The following is a 17,063-nucleotide window of genomic DNA, read 5'->3' as shown; positions in this document are numbered from 1 at the left end:
CCGCTCAGGAAGGAGACGCATTCTGTCTTCTAGAGATGAACGTACCTTGGTGTGAAAAGTGCAAATCAATCCCAGAACAACAGCAAAGGACCTTGTGAAGATGCTGGAGGAAACCGGTACAAAAGTATCTATATCCACAGTAAAACGAGTCCTATATCGACATAACCTGAAAGGCCGCTCAGCAAGGAAGAAGACACTGCTCCAGAACCGCCATAAAAAATAAATAAAAAGCCAAACAACGGTTTGCAACTGCACATGGGGACAAAGATTGTACTTTTTGGAGAAATGTCCTCTGGTCTGATGAAACAAAAAAAGAACTGTTTGGCGATAATGACCATCGTTATGTTTGGAGGAAAAAGGGGGAGGCTTGCAAGCCGAAGAACACCTTCCCAACCGTGAAGCACGGAGGTGGCAGCATCATGTTGTGGGGGTGCTTTGCTGCAGGAGGAACTGGTGCACTTCACAAAATAGATGGCATCATGAGGAAGTACAATTATGTGAATATATTGAAGCAACATCTCAAGACATCAGTCAGAAAGTTAAAGCTTGGTCACAAATGGGTCTTCCAAATGGACAATGACCCCAAGCATACTTCCAAAGTTGTGGCAAAATGGCTTAAGGACAACAGGGTTAAGGTATTGGAGTGGCCATCACAAAGCCCTGACCTCAATCCCATAGAAAATTTGTGGGCAGAACTGAAAAAGCGTGTGTGAGCAAGGAGGCCTACAAACCTGACTCCGTTACACCAGCCCTGTCAGGATTAATGGGCCAAAATTCACCCAACTTACTGTGGGAAGCTTGTGGAAGGCTACCCAAAACGTTTAAAGGCAATGCTACCAAATACTAATTGAGTGTATGTAAACTTCTGACCCACTGGGAATGTGATGAAAGAAACAAAAGCTGAAATAAATCATTCTCTCTACTATTATTCTGACATTTCACATTCTTAAAATAAAGTGGTGATCCTAACTGACCTAAAACAGAGAATTATTACTAGGATTAAATGTCAGGAATTGTGTAAAACAGAGTGTAAATGTATTTGGCTAAGGTGTATGTAAACTTCCGACTTCAACTGTATGTGTATATATATATATATATATATATATATATATATATATATATATATAAAATATATATATACACACACACAAATGAATGCGATATGAGTCTCTGACTTACCAATTTATTGTACAATGTATACACATTTTAGTTTGTGAGTGTCATTTGGTGGTTAGAAGCATGGCCAGGAAGAACTCTGGTTGGCGTCTGGCTTCTTGAAACACTGGCTCGATTCAATATGTATCGCCGAAGACCAGCACTATAGAGTGCTTGAAATTTAAAAGCAATTTCCTATTGAGCTGACATATACCAGAAAAGAATAGAGCCCTAGCTCACCTGTTATGTCTGGTCCCACTCAGTTAATCTTCAGATTAATGCTGTGGGAATGAAATCCCAGAGTCAACAGAAGACCAAACAGCAACAGGAATCAGAAACGACACACACAAACTGTCTGGTAGAAGAGTTGAAATGGGAGAAAGAAGACACTACAGTTTATCAATGTTTGTGCTTTTTTAATAATACCATTATCTCTATGAGGTCATAGTTTGGTTTGTTATACAATGGATTTAAAGGAAATTAAAAGACAAAAAAGAAAATATCCCACCAATGGTAAACAGTACTGTTCTTTAGAGTGGCGTCCCTCCCCCAATGAAAAGGTGGGTAAGAGAGCTTAGAGGTCACTGATAGAATCCCTATACATACTTACAACACAAAACGTCGCAGGCTCGTACACACACACACACACACACACACACACACACACACACACACACACACACACACACACACACACACACACACACACACACACACACACACACACACACACACACACACACACACACACACACACACACACACACAGGACAGAAATAGTCAAAACAATGGAGCTAGAGAAGATAGAATTCCATTAATCTTCACAAAATACGATTTTATTTCACAAAGTCTTTTTATTCCATTTTTTAGTTCCTTATCCTTTGCTGGGAAAATCCGTTGTTGATTTTTTTACTGATTTGAAAAAGTTGATATACAGCTAGCTAGCTGTACAGTCCTCCAAGGTGGTTTATCTCATTCCTCTTCGACACTCAAACCTCAGTCAGAGATTTAACACAAAAAAAACACTTGAGGAAGTTTAATTGTGACATTGAAGCACAACAATCCCATACCATACATTCAGACATTTCTGAAGGGACCAAATGAAATGCTTGTGGCAAAAGACAAGTACTGGGCTATGTAGACCACACAAGCCATTAACGGCATCACTCCTCTCCCATACATGTTTCACGCCAGAGTACCAATCTCTGTCTGTCATTCCTTACTTTCTATGTTTTAATCCATCTATCTCTTATCTGCTGTGACACATTCCATCCACATTCTGTATATGAGCTCACAACATTCGAGGTCCAAGGTTCTATGAGTTGTGTGTTAGAACATTCCAGGCCCTGGGCTGAACCCCATGTCCATGTCCATGCTACGCGGCCTCATCTGCCCCCCCATCATCATCATCGTCGTCTGCTGGGGGGACACACCCATGCCTTGCAGAGACATCATCATGTTGGGCGACCCCCCAGGCCCAGGGTGGTTGTAGAGTACCCCCCTCTCCTTTCCCTGCATCATGCCCGCTGGACCCCCCTGTGACATCATCCGGTGTTGAGGTCCCATCATGCCCTGACCCATGAACCCTGGGGGCCCATGTGGCCGCATAGGATTATGGGAAGGGTTTCCCATGGGCATATCCTGGGGGCCCATAGTGCCCCCCGGCCCCCCGGGCATCCCCCCCAGCCCCTGCATGGGCATGCCCATCCTTGGGGGGCCCTCCCCCATCATCCCTTGCATCATTCCCTGCATGTGTGGAGGTTTCCCCCCTGGGCCGGGGCCATCTCCTCCTCCCCTAGGGAAGTAGGACAGCGTCTGGCTCGGCTTTTCTGATGGGATGATCCTGGACAAGTCAAACTCTGGCATACCGGACGCTCCGGTTCGCATCACCTCATGCAGGTCTGCATCACTAAACTCTCCGTGCATGTTGAACTGTGGTCCTCCAGGGTTGTTGGGTCTACCTCCGTCGCCTCCACCTCCAGGAGGCATGTTCCCCATCCGACCCCCCATGGGACCCCCTTCTCCCTGGAAGCCCATGGGGTGTCCTGGGAAGCCCTGGGGCCCAGGGCCGTTGTGGGGGGAGTAGGCGCCCTGCTGGGAAGGGGACTGGGGGAGGGGGTAGCCCTGCCCTCGGTGGGGGTAGCCCATGCGCCCCTGGGGCATCATCTGGGGGTTGCCCATGCCTTGGTCCTGGGGGTTGGGATGCATCATCATGCCATGAGGCATCATGCCCGGGCCAGGGCCCATGCTGGGGGGGTTTGGGGAGGGCATCTGCTGGGGCATGCCGTGGGAGAGGGGCTGTGAGCCCATGGGGGTCATACCCAGGGGACTGAGGACAGGCATGGGGCCAGAGGAGCCGGGGCCCATCATACGAGGAGGACCTTGGTGGTGGTTCATTCCCATACCTACAGAGGGCCACAGAGAGAGAGAGGGACATTAGTGCACAGACAGCATGTTATAATTTAATTCCTCTTCAATCAAGTCGAGCAAACCATAAAGTCAAAGCTCTAAGAAAAAGTGTTACAAAATACATAAATTAAATCTCAAAATACTTATTTATTTACAAGATATTTGAATGCGGTATAACATGACATCTAAGCAAGTCTCCGTCCACTCACCGTTGTTGTTCATGGAGGGCAGGTTCGGGGAGCGCGCAGGGGGCGAGTCGTCGTCTGAGCTCGCCACGGTCTTGATGGCGTCATGGTAGAGGGGGGTGGAGCTGGGCATGGCGAACTTGGACATGCGTGACATCATGATGGAGAGGGGGTTCTGGGATAGCGTAGGTTCGGGGGGTAGGGAGTAAGGGCTGCCGGTCGGGGCGCTGCCTGGACCCCCCTGGAGGGGCATGGAGCCAGACTGGGCTCCTGACGAGGGGGGGGCAGAGAGGGGGCCATTACCACCTGTGGAGAGGTGAGAGATATGAAAGTAAACTCTTTACATGAGTCCTATTCATTAAGTAGCAGAAAATACCCTGGTTTACCCTGGTTACTTTGAAAGAAGGGACAATGTGTCAAACACATTTCAGGTTGACATACAATACATGTCAATTGTAAATAATGACCTGAATTAATTTAGATACAATGAAGTTACATGGCCACAAGGGGGAGCAATTTACCTGAAATGGGAAAATGTTTTCTGCTTAGGGAAAATGTGTTTACATGGATGAGAATGATGCTTTCAATTGACTTATTGACTTATAAATGATTTGATTTGAAGCTGATGGAGACAAATTCTAGCCTGTACTCCCAGAAATACAACAGAGGTCTGTTTAGACTGCCTGGACAACAGACTGCAGGAGGAGGGATGTTACAAAACAGCCCTCTATTCAAGACATGACGTCATCTTCACCCAATCATGCATCTCCATCAGGTAGTAAGTATAAAAAAACTCTCAAAATGAATATTAACTCTGTCTTGAACTCAACATTAGTAATGTTATTTATCACAGCAGGTAAGAGAAAGATGTGAGAGTGAGAAGAGAGCAGTGGAGGGAGAAAGAAGAGAAAGAAGTGAGAGCGAAAAGAGAGCAGTGGAGGGAGAAAGAAGAGAAATCCAGAAAAGTACTGTACCTTGCTCCATATTTCCCATCATGTTCGGTGAGGTCATACTGAGGGGGGTTTTACCTCCTTGCTGCTGGGGGATTCCTGGGCTGGGCATGGGGGGTTTTGGGGAAGAGGCCCACCCTGGAGAAGGGTTGGGGAGGGACGGGGACCGCATATTTACAGGGGAGGCACCAGCAGACCCCATCATAGAGTGAGGAGACTTCATGGGAGCCGAGTTGGCAGTGTTAGGGGGGCCATTGGGTCCCGGAGGGCCGGAGAGCATACCAGCCAGCTGGGAGGGGGTCTGGGGAGACTTGAGGTTCCCAGAGGGAGAGCCCATCATGGGGGACTGTACCTGCCTCAAAGGAGGGGACTTGAGGGGGTTAATACTGGGTGAGCTGCCCCCTCCTGGCTGGATGATCAGCTCTGCAGGCTTACGTCCCCTCTGGCCCTGGGGGGGTCCGGCGGAGGGCGGGTGGTGGTTGAGGCGGCCATTGCCCCCCGTAGGGGTGGTCCTGTGCTCTGGGCCAGCATAGGCCTGCTCGCCATGAGGGCCCCTCATACTGCCAGGACCACCAGCGAAGGGCCGTGCGGGTCCCATGGGGAAGTCCCCTGGCTGGGGCTGGTCTGTGAAGTGCATCTGCCTTCCCTGGGGCCCCATGTTGTCCATTGGATGCCCTCTCATTCTCATCATCTCGTCTGGGCTCATGTTCATAGGCCCCTCTCGTAGTTGGGGGTTCCCATGGGGGCCCATGCCAAACTCAGGGCCCATGTCCCGGCTCCCCATCACAGCCAGTCTGGAAGAGGGGCTCATGGGGCCCTCGCCGGGCATCCTGGGAAACATCATCCCGCCCCCGTTGCCTGGCTCCATGCCGCCTCTTTGGTGTCCCATCATCCTCTGCATCTCCATCATCATCTGCGGAGGAAGGCCCGGTCCCTTGTCGCCCCCCATGCCCTGGTGAAACATGGCCTCCTGGACTGACTGGGGGTTGGGGAAGCGCTCTCCCCGCACCCCTGGACCTCCGAACATACCCCCTGGCCCTCCTGGGAACCCCCGGCCGTCCCCCATCCTCGGGGGCATGTCTTCAGGCCAGCCCATCCCGGGCCTGGTTGCTCCCTCCATGTCAGGGTTCATCATACCCTGGGGGAACCCAGGCATCCTCTGCATGTGAGGAGGCATCCCTCTGGGGCCCATGACCATGCGATCGTGATAGTGCTCTGGTGGCCCTCCCGGCCCCCCTGGAACCCACACCTCTCCGGGGCCCATCTGGTAGGGTGGTGGGGGCCCACGCATCATGCCGCGCGGCCCGTGGGGGTGTATCATCATGTCGGGAGGAAGTGGGCGATGATGCATTTCCTGTTTTCTCTTCTTTTCCTCATAGAACTCCTGCTGCAGCTTCAGCCAGGCCACCTGCTCCGGGGTCATGTGATCTCCGTCCCCACACCCTCCAGGACCCATCATGTGCCCCAGCTCATCTGGGAAAGGGGGCATGTCTCTGGGGTGACCATGTGGGGGGCCAAATGGGGTTCCCTGGGGTCGGGACCCTCCGGAACCCCCTGGCGGACCTAGGCTCTGGGATTGGGCCATCATGGCCTGGAGAGGGCCCTGCTCCGACCTCCTGGGCCCCCCATCGGGCATGCCGTCGTGGGACTGGGGGAGTCCCCCAATAGGACCGGGTGGCGGTGGGGCATCGCGGTCATCAGGGAAGAGCATGCGCTGGATGTCTCGCAGGGTCTGGAGGGAGCGCTGGCGGTGCTCCAGCTGTTCCTGGGACAGGCCCTCTGTGTTAGCCTCCATGTTGAGAAGCTCCTGGGCCAGTTGCTGCTGTTGCTGCTGGGGGGTCAGACCAGGCTGACCCATCCCTATGGGCCCCAGCCCTCCTCCTTCACCAGGCTGAGAGGGGTTCAGAGGAGGCATGCCCTGCTCAGACTGGGGCTGGCACCCAGGGGTCTGGTCACCTGGACCCATGGTATTACCAGGGCTGGTGCCATGGAGGTTCTTGGGGTCCATGTCTGCTGAGGAGGCCCCATCCTGGGTGAGTGAACCAGGCTTTACCCCCTGGGGAGGGGGCTGGGGTGGTGCTTGATCAGTCAGGCCAGGTTTAGACCCTGTCTGGTGGTTCTTGTCTGAGGAATGAGATGAGGACTGCTGGGAGGTCTTGGAGTCGCCTCGGAGGGGTCCTGCCTGATCGTTCTAAAACAGAGAAAGGAAAAAGCGATAAAGGCAGGGGGATAAGAAATGAGGTTTGAGTAAATGAGGGTTTGTAAATCAAGTATTTATCAAAGCTGACTGTATGCCAAGTTACATGTCTAGTCATCACATCATGGCAGTGTGTGCGCGTGTTCTTACCAGGGGTGGGAGAGGGATCTTGTCCTTGCTGTTGGAGATGTTTCTCATGTGGAAGTTGATGATGTTTTCTGAGTGGCCTGTTAGAACAGCATCAGCAGCCCTGAGGAACAGAGACCAGACAGTCACATTTGTGTCTGTGTCTGTGGCAGCAGAATGAGGGCAGTGTTAGCAGAGGGCATGAAGGAAATGCCGAGGTCGACAGACTAAACAAACAGTTTCACACACATCTTCCACTTTACATCCACAACTTTCCTCCCCTATTCCGTACAGAGGACAGTGTTAATCGGAGACAACTGAAACAAGAACACACTTTCAGGCAAGCACACTGAAAACAAAGCATAGCTGCAGGCTTTCACATGTTAGGAGGAGAGCTAAATTTCTGGATTTGATATCTCCACACCTTTCTCAGGTGTGTGTGGTCTATCCAAACCAAGCTCAGAATAACCTGGTGTGTGGAACACTGAGTTTGCTGAGGGAACACGTCACACACGGCAACTACAATTACCACAGCTCAATCAGTAATTAAGACCATTAACATGGTCTCCCTGCGATCTCCCTTACTTGTTGGCCATCTCTGTAGTGAAGACGTAAACCACTTTAGACCCAGCCTTCTGACCACCCGCCGACTCCGACGCTGCGCCCTGGCCTCCTAGTGCATTGTGGGAGGGTGTGGAGGAGCGGCTGAGTCCGGCGTTGGGGGGAGGATGGGAGTTGGAGTCCTGGGGCTTCACGTCACTGGAGTTACAGTCTGGGGAGGGACAGAGGATCATGTTACTGTAGTTTACAGTAGCAGGTGGAAATGGGGATGACGGAAGGACAGACACTCACTGAAGAATCCTTTGTCGTCCTCATCACTCTCTCCTCCAGAACACCAGTCAGCTCCACTGTAGGGCTGCCTCCTCTCAGCCACACACATCCTCTTCACCCTGTTACTGTCTGTACGCACACACACACACACACACACAATCAGTGTGCAACCGTGTGTGCCGCATGTACTTATACAGTTACAGCTGAGCTCTCTATCAATAATACACAAACACTCTCCCTTCCCCTCCTTTATCAGAGCGCAGTCCTGTCCACCAGACTCCCAGGAGGAGAGGAGAGAGACAGCAGCATATCAAGTCAGTGTGTGACCATAATGACACACTTTCAGGGGCCTGCTGATGTTTCTACAGCCACAACACCACATGTTCACACAGACAACATGGACACGTAACATGTCCACGAACTTCAGCAGCTATTGTGTCAGAGAGGCAAGATGTAAGTACTTTAGTTTCATGGAAATGGAAGCTTAGAAAGTGTAAGGTAGGTAGGATTTGTAAAAAGTACATTACTTAACACCACTTGACATATTTGACCACTATTTAGACTGCAGTGTACTACTCACCCTTGTCGTCGCTGGTGGGCGTGGCTGTGCCTGGCTGCTGCTCGTTGTAGGACTCCACTGAGGTGCTCCTCTCCCTCTTCACCTTGACCTTTGTCCCCTGTCCCCCAGAGTTCAGGCCCTGGCCATTCTTCAGACCCCCCATACCTCCTGGACCCACCCCTGACATGCCGCCCTGCTGGGAGCCCTTACCACCCACTGTCTTCGGGTCGCATGGCGAGGCCTGTGATTGGCTGCCGGCACTTCCTGGTTTGCTCTGATTGGGAAGTTTGGAGTCCATCTGGGCGGCGCCACCGGAGGGGGACATGACTGGAGGGGAGCGCACCATTACCTCTGGCTTGGGTTTAGGACTGATAGAGGTAGGGAGAGGGAAGAAGTGCTTATCAATGACATAGTCTTGGTGTGTGTGTGTGTGGACATATTTAACTATACTTGTGGTGACCAGAAGTGCCCAGAAGAATAGTAAACAAAAAATGTACCAACTGGGGACATTTTGTTAGTAACGACAAGGTCAAATGCTATTTCTAGGGGGTTTAGGGTTAAGGTTAGAATTAGGTTTAGGAGCTAGGGTTGGTTTTCGGGTTAAGGTTAGGGTAAGGGGTTAGGGAAAATAGGATTTTGAATGGGACTGAATTGTGTCCCCACAAGGTTAGTTGTACAAGACTGTGTGTGTGTCACAACAGGTGTTGCTCCCACAGTAGTACACACAGTCTCTTTGTCCTCTTACTTCCCCACCATGACACAAATGCTACTAGGGACACAGAGGGAACAGGCCGAAGCCTGGGGCTAGAGTTAACGTGTGCCCAGTAAACAGACTCCTGACTAGGGGAGGCTTGGAGTGAACCAGACTGACCTCTTGTCCCATCAACCCCTCCCAATCTCCCCTCACTCCACTGCCGGGAGGAGACTGACAAAATAGTTAAAATCACACACACACACACACACACACACACACACACACACACACACACACACACACACACACACACACACACACACACACACACACGCATTCACACACACACACACACACACACACAAATGTGCATGCAGACACACACTCACTCACTCATTCAGCAGCTCTGTTTGTATGGAGGTGCCCGAATATGAACCGACTAAAACAGACTGACAAAATAGTTAAAATCACACACACACACGCATTCACACACACACAAATGTGCATGCAGACACACACTCACTCACTCATTCAGCAGCTCTGTTTGTATGGAGGTGCCCGAATATGAACCGACTAAAACAGTGGGCCTACTGTGTCCAGGATTTACGCTGTGGGAAATCCCCCAGCCTACCATGATCCATCATTATAGCTACTGACCACTGTGCTGAACAGTTAGAGTATAGGTGCAGACAGAGGGAAGGGAAACACACTTTTCTCACTGGCCAATACTGCTGTAGGAATAATCCCAGCCAGACTCTTATATTTGGCTCTGATCCCAAGAGGAGAGGCAGAGCAGGGCGTCTGCTTCTGAAAGGCCATGAGTAAAGTACAGTTCAGGAGAACAGGAACTGGCAGAGATGACTATACCACACCCTAAATGACAGACACATTCAGCCAGAGAGGAGAGAGAGAGCGGAGAGAGAGACAGGAGCGATATGAGAGAGAAAGAGAAGACTGGCAGGGGTTTGGCAGGGCAGAAGCTGGTTTCCAGTGGCTCCAGAAACATGAGTCAGTAGAAAGAACATTCAAACACAGTGTACTCCCTGACTCAAGTACACACATTACTACCACCCCCCCCACCACACCCCCACCACCACTATACACACACAGTACACTTGCTCTCCCTCACCTCTGTGTGTTGGTGGATGGGGAGTTCTTCAGTCTGTTGTGATGAATGGAGGGGGCTCCCAGCACCACAGAGCAGGGTGGGGTGATGAGCTGGTGGGGGCTGCCTGTGTGTGTGTGAGGGGCTTTCCCTCTGCCGTTCCCTCGGCCACCCGAACCCGGAGCACTGTTCCCGATATTCCCAAGATTCCCCCGGCCGTCCTTGGCCTCCTCTCGTTCTTTCTTCCCTCGCTCTTTCTTGCTGAAATGTGTCGCTGCCGTCCCTCCTGCCGCGGCAGGCCTCTCCTCCTGGACCTCCAACATGCTCTGTGTGTGTGTTTGTTTTAATAAGTGTGTGTGTGTGTGTGTGTGAGTGAGAGAGAGAGTGCTTCTGTATGAGGAAGAGAGTGTGTTTGTGCCTGAAGTTTCCCCAAGGGGCTCTCACAGCCCTTGGGCACTCTGTGGAGAGAAAACAGAAGATAATCATTAGACAGAAATGTTAGAGAAACGTGAGAACACCTTTACAACAACTTATTGATGTCTCATGGTCATTGGTTCTAACATGTTTGTAAAGAATTCCGTTGTGTATCATCCTCTCTGGTAGAAGTGGTGGGAGTCCCTGAATGTGGTTGACTTCAGAAACCAACAGAATATGACTGGATTCCTACTGACGAGTCCATACAAGTTCTTATACTGTGTGTGTGTGTGTGTGTTCTCTATGTTGCAGCAGTGTGTGTGTGTGTTCTACGTTGCAGCAGTGTGTGCTTTCTGCCCCTCTGGTAATGACATGAGAATGGGCAGTGAGCAGCACAGTCAAATCATACTGTCATCCTGCAAATATTTAGGAACTCCTCCAAAAACACTCAAATACTGTAACCGGCTCCAGAGATCTCCTGAAGGGGGGGGGAGAAAGAGTGAGAGGGAGCAAGAGAGAGATTGAGAGAGCGAACGAGCGAGCGATGCTGGGACTGGAACAGACCAACACACTGCTAGCTGCTCCTACACGGGCTAACTATAAACACTACTGTACAGGCTTGCACACGCGAGTCAGTGTGTAACCAGGGTCAAACCAGTCTCTACTAGGTTGAGCCCCACCCCCCAGTTTTAGTTGCATGTCCCTATATAATAAAAAGCAAAAAAGTTAGAACTATTGAGTGACAGGTTGGCTTTTGAGTGACAGAGTGACTGTCAGCACAATGGAGAGGGTGCACAGCGGTGTGTAGGGGGCCTATGGAAAGCCATTGGGCGGTTAGGTATGACTCCTTTGGGTTTCCATAAAAGCAGGGGGAAAATGATAGTCATCTCTGTGGTAGGCTAAGTGAAAAACGTCATACGCCGCCTGTAATATTTTATTTTGATTTATAAGGGTGGGGTCAAGTCTACCGTTGAAGCTCCTTGCTCAACTCTGCCTCGCACCCCACAACTACAGAGTTTAGTTAGCGTCTTAGCGAGCTGTAAAAAGTGTTAGGGTTATTAGCCTTAGCTAGCTGTAAAAACTGTTAGTGTTATTAGCCTTAGCTAGCTGTAAAAACTGTTAGTGTTATTAGCCTTAGCTAGCTGTAAAAAGTGTTAGTGTCATTAGCCTTAGCTAGCTGTAAAAAGTGTTAGTGTTATTAGCCTTAGCTAGCTGTAAAAAGTGTTAGTGTTATTAGCCTTAGCTAGCTGTAAAAAGTGTTAGTGTTATTAGCCTTAGCTAGCTCGAACCAGTTAATCTGCCACGATGGATATCAGAAATTGGAGAAAGAGAGCGATGAGCAGAAACATCAAATCACCGAGGCCGCCACCAAGCCCAGCAGCGATGATCAGTGTTATAAAGTACTTAAGTAAAAACACTTTAAAGTACTAGTTAAGTCATTTTCTTTTGGTATCTGTACTTTATATTTAGTTCACTACATTCCTAAAGAAACAAATGTACTGTTGGGTGAAACATTATTAATGCTTAGCAGGACAGGTCCAATTAACGCACTTATCAAGATCCCTGGTCATCCTCACGGAATCTGATCTGGCGGACCCACTAAACACAGTTGCTTTGTTTGTAAATGATGTCTGAGTGTTGGAGTGTGCCCCTGGCTATTTGTACATTTAAAAAACAAGAAAATGGTGCCATTTTATTTGCTTAATATAAGGAATTTGAAATGATTTACACTAACTTCATACTTAAGTATATTTTTGCAATTACATTTACTTTTGATATTTAAGTATATTTAAAACCAAATACTTTTAGCCTTCTACTCAAGTAGTATTTTACTGGTATCTTTACTTTTACTCAAGTATGACAATTGGGTACTTTTCCACTACGTGCCATGATGCTGCCGAGCTCAGCTAGCTCCGTGTGCAGAGCCTACCCACCCTTCCACAAGTGCCGCCAGGATAATGTCTCAACCTCCGACTGACTGTTCCTAATGATCTTGGAATAGAGGATCCGAGCCAGCCCAGGTCTGCCTAGAATCCTACCCTAGCCGCAGGTTCTGTCCAAAAACGTACGTTGCTTGGTTTAGTTGGATCTCCATTGGCCTTTTAATTACTGTGTTTGTTTACTGTTAATGGAACTAGCCTAAATATAGATTGTGTCATGCCTTTAATCGATCTGATATTTTGTTTACTAGGCCTACTACTGTGTATTCAAAGCCAAACTGCTATTCAGGACCAAGCTTTAACTTCCTGACTTCCTGACTGATGTCTTGAGATGTCTTGAGATGTTGCTTCAATATATCCACATACATTGTACTTCCTCATGATGCCATCTATTTTGTGAAGTGCACCAGTCCCTCCTGCAGCAAAGCACCCCCACAACATGATGCTGCCACCCCCGTGCTTCACGGTTGGGATGGTGTTCTTATGCTTGCAAGCCTCACCCTTTTTCCTCCAAACATAACGATGGTCATTATGGGCAAAAAGTTACATTTTTGTTTCATCAGAGGACATTTCTTCAAAAAGTACGATCTTTGTCCCCATGTGCAGTTGCAAACCGTAGTCTGGCTTATTTATGGTGGTTTTGGAGCAGTGTCTTCTTCCTTGCTGAGCGGCCATTCAGGTTATGTTTATATAGGTCTCATTTTACTGTGGATATAGCTACTTTTCTACCCATTTCCTCTAGCATCTTCACAAGGTCCTTTGCTGTTGTTCTGGGATTGATTTGCACTTTTCGCACCAAAGTACGTTCATCTCTAGGAGACAGAACGCGTCTCCTTTCGGTATGATGGCTGCGTGGTCCCATGGTGTTTATACTTGCATACTATTGTTTGTACAGATGAAGGTGGTACCTTCAGGCGTTTGGAAATTGCTCCCAAAGATGAACCAGACTTGTGGAGGTCTAAAATCTGAGGTCTTGGCTGATTTCTTTTGATTTTCCCATGATGTCAAGCAAAGAGGCACTGAGTTTGAAGGTAGGCCTTGAAATACATCCACAGGTACACCTCCAATTGACTCAAATGATGTAAATTAGCCTATCAGAAGCTTCTAAAGCCATGACATCATTTTCTGGAATTTTCTAAGCTGTTTATAGGCACAGTCAACTTAGCGTATGTAAACTTCTGACTAGAGGTCGGCCGATTAATCGGAATGGACGATTAATTAGGGCCGATTTCAAGTTTTCATAACAAATCGGTAATCGGTATTTTTGGACACCAATTCTTTTTTTTATTTTCTTTTTTTTACACCTTTATTTAACTAGACAAGTCAGTTAAGAACACATTCTTATTTTCAATGACGGCCTAGGAACAGTGGGTTAACTGCCTTGCTCAGGGACAGAACGACAGATTTTTACCTTGTCAGCTCAGGGATTCAATCTTGCAACCTTACGGTTAACTAGTCCAACGCTCTAACCACCTGCTTTACATTGCACTCCACGAGGAGCCTGCCTGTTACGCGAATGCAATAAGAAGCCAAGGTAAGTTGCTAGCTAGCATTAAACTTATCTTATAAAAAACAATCAATCAATCATAATCACTAGTTAACTACACATGGTTGATGATATTACTAGTTTATCTAGCCTGTCCTGCGTTGCATATAATCGATGTGGTGCGCATTCGCGAAAAAGGACTGTCATTGCTCCAACGTGTACCTAACCATAAACTCTAGCTCTACTGACAATTCCTTCGACATCATGTCTTGCTTTTTGCTCTGACATGCACTGTCAACGGTGGGACCTTATATAGACAGGTGTGTGCCTTTCCAAATCATGTCCAATCAATTGAATTTACCACAGGTGGACTCCAATCAAGTTGTAGAAACATCTCAAGGATGATCAATGGAAACAGGATGCACCGGAGCTCAACTTCCAGTCTCACAGCAAAGGGTCTGAATACTTATCTAAATAAGGTATTTATGTTTATTTTTAATACATTTGCAAAAATGTCTAACAAACCGTTTTTGATTTGTCATTATGGGGTAGTGTGGAGATTGATGAGGATTTGTTTGTTATTTAATCAATTTTAGATTTATGCTGTAACGTAACAAAACTTGGAAAATGTCAAGGGGTCTGAATACTTTCCGAACCTCCAAAATCCAATAAGACACTGCTTAGAAAGCGCCCTACGCCGAGCTGGACTAGCAAACAGACAAAAAGCTGGTCACAAACGCAGATATCCTTGTCCTTTCCATATATATGCATAAAGTGCACAACGGACACAGACCATGCAACCTACGTTGTTCACTGAAAACTAACAGAGGAGGTGAGAAAGGGAACAACTCGAAAGCCAGGGGACCTGTAAGACATAGGCATAACCTTTGGAGCAAATGCTGCATTAGGACTTTGGAGTTTCCAGTTGTGAACTCCAAACAGGAAGGGTGTACTGATAGCGGATGGAGAGCTCCAACGCACTTGGATGACACCAAAGCCATGAGCAGGGAAGTCTTGTAGGAAAGAACCTTCAGGTCCACAGACTCCAATGATTCAAACGGATGTTCACACAGAGCATCCATGACCAAAGCCAGGTCCCATATCAGTGCCATAGGCTTGAACACACATCTCAACCAACGCACGCCTTTCAGGCACACCTTTTCCCGCCTTTTCCCGCCGGAGCACCCAGATCCCTCATTGAGAAGAACAGACAAAGCATGTTTTCTTGCGATGTGTAAAGATCTACATCGGCCCTGCTGAACCGGTCTCATATCTGGGAAACCACCAAGGGGTGCACCCCCCCCGCATGGAAAGTAGATCCACGTTTAGATCCGGGAAGATACGTTGTGGACTACAGGGAACAAGGGGTGCGAGCACGCCCCCATCCACATCGACGGGGCTGCAGTGGAATGGGTCGAGAGCCTCAAGTTCCTCAGTGTCCAAATCACTAAGGACTTAAAATGGTCCACTCACACGTGCACAGTTGTGAAGGCATGACAGTGCCTCTTCCCCCTCAAGAAGTTGAAAAGGTTTGGCATGGGCCCTCAAATCCTCAAAATGTTCTAAAGCTGCACCATTGGGACATCTTGACTGCCTGCATCACTGCTTGGTATGGCAACCACACCACCCTCAATCGCATCGAGCTACAGAGGGTGGTGCAGACAGCCCAGTACATCACGGGGGCCGAGCTCCCTGCCATCCAGGACCTCTATATCAGGCGGTGTGAAAGGAAGGTCCGGAAAATCTTTAGACTCCAGCCACCCAAACCATACACTGTTCTCTGCAACCGCATGGCATGTGGTACTGATACATCAAGTCTGACACACAGGCTGCTGAACAGCTTCTATCGCCAAGCCTTAAGACTGCTAAATAGATAACTAAATAGTTAACAACATGGCTACACAGACCATCTGAGTTGACCCTTGTATTAGATTTTTGCACTGTCTCTATGCACAATCACAGAACTCTACACACTCACTGACACTCCAATACACACAAAATGCACACACATTTATACTGACTCTACACTCACTCACATACAATCTTAATTTACGCTGCTGCTACTCAGTCACCTTACCCCTATACACATCCATCTGTATCACTCCAGTATCCCTCCAGTATCTCAGCACATTGTTAACCTCTCTAGGGTATGTGGGACAAAATCGTCCCACCTACTCAACAGCCAGTGGAATCCCGTGGCGCGTTATTCAAATACCTTAGAAATGCTATTACTTCAATTTCTCAAACATATGACTATTTTACACCATTTTAAAGACAAGACTCTCGTTAATCTAACCACACTGTCCGATTTCAAAAAGGCTTTACAACGAAAGCAAAATATTAGATTATGTCAGCAGAGTACCCAGCCAGAAATAATCAGACACCCATTTTTCAAGCTAGCATATAATGTCACATAAACCCAAACCACAGCTAAATGAAGCACTAACCTTTGATGATCTTCATCAGATGACACTTCTAGGACATTATGGTATACAATACATGCATGTTTTGTTCAATCAAGTTCATATTTATATCAAAAACCAGCTTTTTACATTAGCATGTGACGTTCAGAACTAGCATACCCACCGCATACCCACCGCGAATTTACTAAATTACTCACGATAAACGTTCACAAAAAACATAACAATTATTTTAAGAATTATAGATACAGAACTCCTTTATGCAATCGCTATGTCCGATTTTAAAATAGCTTTTCGGCAAAAGCACATTTTGCAATATTCTGAGTAGATAGCCCAGCCATCACGGGCTAGCTAATTTGACACCCACCAAGTTTGGCCCTCACCAAACTCCGATTTACTATTAGAAAAATGTGATTACCTTTGCTGTTCTTCGTCAGAATGCACTCCCAGGACTTCTACTTCAATAACAAATGTTGGTTTGGTTCAAAATAATCCATAGTTATGTTCAAATATCCTCTGTTTTGTTTGTGCGTTCAAGACACTATCCGAAGGGTGACGAAGGGTGACGCGCCCGACGCGTTTCGTGACAAAA

At 48.0% G+C, this 17,063-nt stretch overlaps 1 protein-coding gene across 5 annotated transcripts in view; it reads right to left on the bottom strand.

Moving 5' to 3' along the window:
• Positions 1-1,554: 1,554 nt before the first annotated feature.
• The window catches only part of LOC115161144 (B-cell CLL/lymphoma 9 protein), a 50,645-nt gene continuing 35,136 nt past the window's right edge, over positions 1,555-17,063 (bottom strand). For all 5 annotated transcript variants that reach the window (XM_029711908.1, XM_029711903.1, XM_029711907.1 and 2 more), the window contains 8 exons: positions 10,236-10,669; positions 8,434-8,780; positions 7,875-7,982; positions 7,608-7,794; positions 7,047-7,146; positions 4,724-6,890; positions 3,774-4,055; positions 1,555-3,560 (listed from right to left, as the gene is read on the bottom strand). In XM_029711908.1, coding sequence (XP_029567768.1) covers positions 2,485-3,560; positions 3,774-4,055; positions 4,724-6,890; positions 7,047-7,146; positions 7,608-7,794; positions 7,875-7,982; positions 8,434-8,780; positions 10,236-10,534 — 4,566 coding nt within the window. In that variant the 5' untranslated portion in view covers positions 10,535-10,669 and the 3' untranslated portion in view covers positions 1,555-2,484. The remainder of the gene's footprint in view (positions 3,561-3,773; positions 4,056-4,723; positions 6,891-7,046; positions 7,147-7,607; positions 7,795-7,874; positions 7,983-8,433; positions 8,781-10,235; positions 10,670-17,063) is intronic.

The sequence above is a fragment of the Salmo trutta genome, chromosome 24, assembly GCF_901001165.1.
Source record: "Salmo trutta chromosome 24, fSalTru1.1, whole genome shotgun sequence".
NCBI classification, from domain to species: Eukaryota; Metazoa; Chordata; class Actinopteri; order Salmoniformes; family Salmonidae; genus Salmo; species Salmo trutta.
This window is presented reverse-complemented; position numbering and strand designations above follow the sequence as displayed.